This window comes from Rhamphochromis sp. 'chilingali' (assembly GCF_963969265.1).
Source record: "Rhamphochromis sp. 'chilingali' genome assembly, chromosome: 4".
Taxonomy (NCBI): domain Eukaryota; kingdom Metazoa; phylum Chordata; class Actinopteri; order Cichliformes; family Cichlidae; genus Rhamphochromis; species Rhamphochromis sp. 'chilingali'.
In genome coordinates this window covers 29074510-29083510 of record NC_137948.1, presented here as the reverse complement: position 1 = coordinate 29083510, position 9001 = coordinate 29074510, and the positions used below count along the sequence as shown (strand labels likewise).

The following is a 9001-nucleotide window of genomic DNA, read 5'->3' as shown; positions in this document are numbered from 1 at the left end:
CACCTCCTTCAGGCCATCGAAGAGGCCTGCCTAGACATATCAGTAGATGCATGCCAGGGGTGGATCAGGCATGCAAGAGGATTTTACCCCCGCTGCCTGGCTGGGGCCAATATAGCCTGTGATGTGGATGAGATTCTCTGGCCTGACCCAGACCAAAGACAAGATGCTGAGGTGGGATAATGTTTCTGGTGTGTGTTGTACTGTATAGTACATGAATGACAATGTGCCACTGTACATACATTGGTTGTGTCTTTTGTGTTTATCATGTGACAAGGGTTTTGAAGGGGAGAACCATAAGCAACCTATTTGTTTTGGAACTATTGTTTTGAATTAATTGTACCAGTGTGCAAAACTCTGTTGTGGTGTGTGTGTTTTTGAGGGCTTGTGTTTGATGTCTGAGGGCAAAGTTTGGTTTTTCAGCAGGAGTGAATAGTTTTGGGTGTAGAGCTTCATTTTGACCTGGAAATAGGATGTTTGGGAAATTGAGTGAGATGTTATGGATTTGTGTTTACAGTTGTGAGGATATGAGGCGTAGTTTCAAGAAATGTGTTTTAGCAATCGAGAAAAACTGTAAGTTAAACTGACCAAACTTTCATGTCAAAGACCATGATTGTTGATGAGTTCTGGTTCTGGGTGTCCATCTGCAACCCAGTGACCAAATAGACCCTGCAGGCTCCACTACAGACAGCACCTAAGCCTGAGGATGCTGCATCGGGTCATGAGCCTCTGTCAGTGCGCCCCAGGGCAGCTGTGGCTTATTTATGAGTGTGACCAGCGCCACGCTTCCTTTTTATATACTTGTATACTTTTTTTATTAGCTGTTTTTAACCTTTACAGAGTTGTGCACCTTAAATACAGGGGCAGACTGTCAGTGCAGAGTTCTAATATAACATCATGAAGTAAAGGTAAAAAGTGAGTGCAAAGAAATCCTCAGCTGTGACACACGACATTGTGCCATCATGAACATGCTCACAGTAGATTAAAACTGCCCAAGTTTTTGGCCACACTAACAACATTTACTTACCCATATTAGCTTATTGCAACTTTGCCCTATGGACAAAAATGAAATCCAATCTTTGCAGTTTTGACTGAGTGAAGGAGACTGAGTGTGCACATTTCTCCAAATGTTTCCTAAAAACATAAATCCTTTGTACACTTTTAGAAGTGCCAAGCAGTAGATGATAAAGAGTCAAATATTCTGCTGTTGGAAAAAAAAGACATTTTAAACAATAAATCCACTGAAATAACAAAACAATGAAAAGAAAGAAAAAACATTCATTTCCCTTACCTGCTTTCCTGGAGCCTCCAACTAATATAGCATCCACTCTTCATCAAATATCTCATGTGCTGGTCTCCTTGCATAGCTTACAAACCTTTGAAATGTTTAGACAAGCCTTTTTTATACAGGGCCTACTGGTGCCACACTTGGACGTGACTCGTCCGTAAACTTTGTTAGTGTGTTAGTGTGCCAAGGATCATTGTTTTATGAATGTCTTACTTCATCTGAGGCTGCCCCTGAGACCGTGAAGCAACAGCATACCATAACATTTCCACCACCGTGCCTCACAGTGGGAAGTTCTTTTCTAGTCTTTGGTCTGAAACAAACTGTTTCTGTGGCCGAGCAGGTCTGTCCAGAGCGCGTTCTTCTAAAAGTCTTTGCTTATATGTTTGTAAACTGTCATTTTGCTTTTTGGACTGTAACAGATTTTTAGAGGAGTGCCACTTTGGCACACACAGCTGCAAGAGCTTCCTGCTGGTGATGTAACAAATCTGTGATTGTTGTCGATTTCTGCTCTTGGTGTGAATAATACTAGAATACACAGCTGTTTGAAATTTAAGCCACTTGTATATGATTAAATTTACGGGGAGTGATTTATTTCTGCAGAATTTGGATAGCTCTTCAACATAATAACCACACCTTTCAATAACAAGGAAAATACAGGACTCTGGGTTTTAGAGGCTTTAGGTTGTACCCTTCAGTCTGTATGGAGGGTTTAATTATTGGGATTGAGACTTACTGACCAGTAGCACTGGGTTGGGCAACACTGGGTTGGGCCCCTCTTTTTCCTTCAAAACTGCCTAAATTCTTTGTGGCACAGTTGCTGAAAATTTGTCAGTTGTAAATCTACAATGCAAACCTCTTGTTCCACCGCATCCTAAAGGTGCTCTGTTGGATTGAGATCTGGTGACTGTAGAGGCCATTTGAGCACAGTGAACTCATTATCATGTTCAAGAAACCAGTTAAAGAAGATTTGAGCTTTTTTGACATGGTTTGTTATTCTGCTTGAAGCAGTCACTATCAGAAGATGGGTAAACTTTGGTCCTAAAAAGATGAAAATGGTCCGCAACAATACTCATGCAAGATGTGGTGTTTAATTGATTCAGTTGGTTGTCCATTTTTCCCTCAGTTTCCTGCTCTTAGCTGACAGGAATGGCATATATTGTGCTCTTCAGCTGCTGTAGCTCATTTACTTTAAGGTTCAGCATGAACTTATGGGTTCAGAAGTACTCTTCTGAATACCTAAATCAACTTTCTTCTCCATTTTTATGCTAGCTTTGAACTTCAGCAGGTTGTCTCAACATGTCTAAATGCACTGAGTTGCTACCATGTGAATAGCTGATTAGGTAAATATGTTAATGAGCACTTAAACAACTGTACCTAAGAACTGGTGCCAACAAGTGTCACACCACATTGCTTATATTATTTTGAAGCCTGATAAATGCAGGTTTATTTGCTTTTTTCCATTAAATATCCCGTTGCATTTTGTGTTGTTGAATTCTACTTGTTTGAGTGTCTTACATATTTTTAGGCTGTTTTAAATGTTTGCTCATCCAAATATATCAAACAAGTCGACAGTTTACATGGGATGTTGGGATATTTCTTTACATGATTGACTTCAAGTCTACAGGGAGTGCAGAATTATTAGGCAAATGAGTATTTTGTCCACTTCATCCTCTTCATGCATGTTGTCTTACTCCAAGCTTTATAGGCTCGAAAGCCTACTACCAATTAAGCATATTAGGTGATGTGCATCTATGTAATGAGAAGGGGTGTGGTCTAATGACATCAACACCCTATATCAGGTGTGCATAATTATTAGGCAACGTCCGTTCCTTTGGCAAAATGGGTCAAAAGAAGGACTTGACAGGCTCAGAAAAGTCAAAAATAGTGAGATATCTTGCAGAGGGATGCAGCAGTCTCAAAATTGCAAAGCTTCTGAAGCGTGATCATCGAACAATCAAGCGTTTCATTCAAAATAGTCAACAGGGTCGCAAGAAGTGTGTGGAAAAACCAAGGCGCCAAATAACTGCCCATGAACTGAGAAAAGTCAAGCGTGCAGCTGCCAAGATGCCACTTGCCACCAGTTTGGCCATATTTCAGAGCTGCAACATCACTGGAGTGCCCAAAAGCACAAGGTGTGCAATACTCAGAGACATGGCCAAAGTAAGAAAGGCTGAAAGACGACCACCACTGAACAAGACACACAAGCTGAAACGTCAAGACTGGGCCAAGAAAAATCTCGAGACTGGTTTTTCTAAGGTTTTATGGACTGATGAAATGAGAGTGAGTCTTGATGGGCCAGATGGATGGGCCCGTGGCTGGGTTGGTAAAGGGCAGAGAGCTCCAGTCCGACTCAGACGCCAGCAAGGTGGAGGTGGAGTACTGGTTTGGGCTGGTATCATCAAAGATGAGCTTGTGGGGCCTTTTCGGGTTGAGGATGGAGTCAAGCTCAACTCCCAGTCCTACTGCCAGTTTCTGGAAGACACCTTCTTCAAGCAGTGGTACAGGAAGAAGTCTGCATCCTTCAAGAAAAACATGATTTTCATGCAGGACAATGCTCCATCACACGCGTCCAAGTACTCCACAGCGTGGCTGGCAAGAAAGGGTATAAAAGAAGAAAAACTAATGACATGGCCTCCTTGTTCACCTGATCTGAACCCCATTGAGAACCTGTGGTCCATCATCAAATGTGAGATTTACAAGGAGGGAAAACAGTACATCTCTCTGAACAGTGTCTGGGAGGCTGTGGTTGCTGCTGCACGCAATGTTGATGGTGAACAGATCAAAACACTGACAGAATCCATGGATGGCAGGCTTTTGAGTGTCCTTGCAAAGAAAGGTGGCTATATTGGTCGCTGATTTGTTTTTGTTTTGTTTTTGAATGTCAGAAATGTATATTTGTGAATGTGGAGATGTTATATTGGTGTCACTGGTAAAAATAAATAATTGAAATGGGTATATATTTGTTTTTTGTTAAGTTGCCTAATAATTATGCACAGTAATAGTCACCTGCACACACAGATATCCCCCTAAAATAGCTAAAACTAAAAACAAACTAAAAACTACTTCCAAAAACATTCAGCTTTGATATTAATGAGTTTTTTGGGTTCATTGAGAACAAGGTTGTTGTTCAATAATAACATTATTCCTCAAAAATACAACTTGCCTAATAATTCTGCACTCCCTGTATAAGGCTTAACTACTATTTTGTTTTAATCACACTTACAATAGTAAACATTTTTGCAAAACTGGTTTGACTTTCAAAGGTTTTTCAAGGTAGGCTTGAATCCAAATGTGCAGAGACAGACATTAAGAACATATGCTGTGTTTTTGTTGGTGTATTTTTGGATGAACTGTTTTCTGTCCAGTTTGACTTATTCTATTTTGTTCCTGTCTTTTTTTTTTTTTAAGACATGTTCAATGTATTCATATTTTTTTCCCCAGACAACATCAATTTGCAGTGATTTACTTTCTTTTCCATCTAAAGTTTGGACAGACTGCAGAACTTTGAGTGCTCTGTTTGAGTTTTTCATGGCCTCGCCATAGTAAACACCACATTTTATGGTCTTTTTTTGGACACTGAATCAGTAAATAAAGACAAGCCTAAATCAGTGACATGAAACACCTGATTTTCCTTTTCCATTTTGTTGCATCCCTTGCTATAAAAATCACTGGCCTCAGATTACTGTATGACTCTGTTTGGGGGCAGTGTAAATCCCTGGGATTTTTACATTTGCTCATCCCCAACCCATTCATTCCTTCCTACCGCACACAGCTCTTGGGATTAAACGGATTGAGAAGGGGGCAGGGAGTCCTGTGGGTGCTGGCTCTTTTAGCTCTTGCTTTGAGGATGATGGTCAGCTGCTGTTATGTAAGCCAAGTGGATTTCAAATGCATGGTTGGGCCACTCTCCTCTGCGGTGCATTATTTCTTTGTGCTCCACTAACCGGGTAGCCCACGCACACTATGCAACACGCATGCAAGTGCTGATGCATAGTAGCCTAAACTGTCCCGGCCTCTTACGCATTGCAGAATTCTTCCCACTGTGAAGGGCACAGTGAAGGGCACAATTTTCATTAGTTCACCTAAAAATTTGTTTGCAGACAGAACCTTATGAGCTTATACGTTTAACCGCCACTCATATCATTCAGACAATGCAGACAAAACTAAGCACTTGCTACATAACCTTGCCATATCATATCCATTGGATGCTTTTACAGGTAATGATGACTGTGTTCCACCGTGTGTGAAATCCCAGTTACCCAGGCAGATTTGTAGCAGAGCTGTCACACTGGCAAAAAAAAATATGAATAGAGGACAAACCAAACTACATCATTTACAGGCCAATGCAGTGTCCTGAAACAAACTGGTCATTTGAGAGGGTTAGAGGCTAAGACTGCAGCAAACAAAGTTACTGTTTAAAGCCATTTATAACTGTAACACATGATGGCCAAAGGAAAGAAGAAAACACCCCCAATAAACCAGAATTGTAGTAAAACGAGCATCGGTAAGTACACTGAACACAGGGCTAATGCAAAAACGCCGTCAGTATCAGATTTTATTTTGCATATGAATAATTTCCAATATCCATGCATACAGTATAATGAGCACATAATGTGGTAGAGACAGAGAGAGAGCGAGAGATATTGTCTTTACTAAAGAATATATTCCACCTAATGTAATGGACGGTACTGTAGGTTACACTAACACAGCAGCAAGCCACACTGCTTGCACTCAGTTAGTGTTACAGTGTCACGAATGAGGTTATTAAAATTGGTTAACTCCATTTACAAACTTGCGAGTATCTTTTCAACCGAGATTTGTAGAAATCTTATTTTAGTGGCCTCATAAAATGTTCTTTTTATTCTTTTGAAACCGGAACCTGATATATTGTGTATTTACATGGCATTTCATACAAAATAAATACTTATATATTTAATGATACATTTATATCATCATTGTAAACATGAAAACAAAACAGACATCATATATTGTTTTGTACTACAGGGACTGCAGAGTCAAACAAAAGTGCTTGATCAGAGACAAAGATGTTACGCACCCCTGTTCTTGCTGTGATTGTTCAGAGATCAGATAGCACCGTATAACTCCCGACAGAAGCTGTTTGTGGTTTATATTTGGTATTTTTCTTACTCAGCTTTTTTTCCTTTTCTTCCTCATACTCTCAGTATATTGGTTTTATGTCTCTGAGTTCTGTTTCAGACAGAGTCCACTTTGACCTGGTTGTTGTTGGTCATGAGCGGTGACGGTTTACTCTTGAGCCGCTCCCCTGCGTCATTCGAGCTGTCCTGGAAGAAGATGCGAGCCGTGCACACTGACACTACAATACGCTTGTACTCGCGCCGGAAGTTCTGGTTCAGCACGCCATACACAATGGCATTAAGGCAGCTGTTAAAGTAGGCCATGAAGTAGCTGGCCACGAACAACCACTCAGGGATGAGGGGAATCACAACCTCCGGTTTGATCGCTACAGCCAGTCCGATGAAGTTTAGCGGTGCCCAGCACACAGCAAAGAGCACAAACACCACAAACATGGTAACAAAGTTCCTAACGTCATGTGGCGTCAACTTGGGTCGATTGTCTGGCTTGACCCGTCTCCTTACCTGTATGACCAATATCCAAATGCGCAGGTAGCAGTAGGTGACAATCATGATGGGTAAAATGAAGTGGAAGAAGACCACGGCGATGGTGTACGCGGAGCTAGCCGACTGAACAAATGTGCAGGAATAAACCCGCGGGTCGTACTGAAGCGAGCCCACAAACAGGTTGGGCACGATGGCAACAACAGTCAGCGCCCAGATTAACAACACATAGCAGACAGAGTTTTTGTCGCTGTACAGTTTATCGTATTTGAGGCTGTGGCAGATATAACAGTATCGGTTGATGGCGATGCCGGTGATGTTGAAGATGGAGCCGATGACGCTGACACCCATGAGGAAGCCGCTGATTTGGCAGTGGACGTAACCCAGGTTCCAGCCATTGTGGAAGATGGAGGTGAGGACCAGAGGGTATGGGTAGATGGCCACCACAAGGTCTGCCACTGCCAGGCTCACCACAAAGATGTTCCCTATCGAAAACACAAACAGCAGAGACATGGATGACCAACTGAGAACAGACTCAACATTCAATTAAAGGAGACATGGAGTCATTATATCCAGAGACTGCCAAATGTTCCTCGCTTTAACATATTTAGTTTTCCCCACCTTTCTGGGAGTCTTGTGACTTATTATGAAGAAAGAAACGAGTACAGAACAAATATGACGGCATGAAAACCGCATCATTGATAAAGTATTGTTGATGTCACCCCTGTGGACTTTGGATTGGATCATTTAAGACATGGATAAAGCTCTGCTGCTAATTCCCATCTTTCCCCTGAGTCAGAATCTTTTAAATTGAGCAAGAACACAGAATTACAATTTGTATAAATATCACTGAGAAGATCTTCTATGTGATCATCTGACACAAGATGCAAGGCTCCTCATTTCTTACAGCATTAAAGGCAAAATCTGCCCAGTGGAAATGACAATCCTTTTGAAAATCTGAGCCCATTGCGTGTTGGCTATGATAGCTGGCCTTAATTAAAATAGATGTAATCAAATGTGCTAAAACAAAGAAGACCCCCCACTAACACAATACTTTAGAGACATCCATTTGTTTCTCTTGCAATTTTGTAACTTAAGCCAGAGGAAAAGTGCCTCAAGGCTGGATGTTGAGAGGGAATCCATCTGTAGTTTGGTATTGTATGTGTGCATATGCACATGTGCGCTTGTGTGAATGCATAAACACAGTAGTAGTTTCCCTCGATGATTTGGCATGTGTGAACATCAGCGTACATTCAGCTGTTACCTTTTGATGTTAGTGAATAATGAAAATAATGCATATTTCTAATTGTCAGGAAGGACTCTACAGTGCGCATGGAAGGTAAGCATGATCTAAAGTGGGGATTATAAAGATACAGTCTGCAGGAAACACCCAGCCACCAAAGGACCAAGTCTGTCCCACTGGATGACTTTGAGAATGTCAAAATTGCAAAGAATAGGGCATAATTTTGCATCAGGAAGAATTGAGGAAGTTGGTATGAATCGATGTTGCCATGAGAGTGGTTGTTTAAAATTGTATCATTCTATGTAGGCCCTGAACAGTTGATTGCACTGTAACTTAAGAAAACACCAGTAAAACACCTATGGTATGAATTTTAAAATCCTAGGTGACCTCCTTCTCGAGTACCGCATTCACGAGCTTGCCCACGCCGCCCGCCTGGTGAGGTGACAACAATATCAGTTTTTTACAGCTAAGGGGTGAAAAAACAGCAATGTGAATAAAACACAGCGGAAGGAGAAAAAAATAACATCTCCCAAAACACAACGGAAGTGTATTTTGGGAGACATTAACGTGACAGAACAGCTGTGAGAGGATTGCACAGGAAGACACACTTAAAACAAGGAGCATTCATCGCTTTTGTGAGGAAGAGAAAGATACTAGGTAATTATATGAATCACATGATTCATATAACACTGTAGATACATGTTTGCTATTAGCTATGCAGCTGTTATGTTGTGACTTGTGCAGCTGTTCCATCACGTTATTGTCTCCGTAAAAACACTTCCATCCTCTTTTGTGAAATCTTTCTCCTCATTCTGTTGAGCTGTATATCATTTCTATTGTGTTTTGTGTGCTTTTGAAGCATTTTTTTAATTGCTA

The 9001-nt window shown here is 41.1% G+C and overlaps 1 protein-coding gene across 2 annotated transcripts in view; it reads right to left on the bottom strand.

Moving 5' to 3' along the window:
* Positions 1–5828: 5828 nt before the first annotated feature.
* mtnr1aa (melatonin receptor 1A a) overlaps positions 5829–9001 on the bottom strand; it is a 44332-nt gene continuing 41159 nt past the window's right edge. For both annotated transcript variants that reach the window (XM_080880974.1, XM_080880975.1), the window contains one exon: positions 5829–7367. In XM_080880974.1, coding sequence (XP_080737100.1) covers positions 6499–7367 — 869 coding nt within the window. In that variant the 3' untranslated portion in view covers positions 5829–6498. The remainder of the gene's footprint in view (positions 7368–9001) is intronic.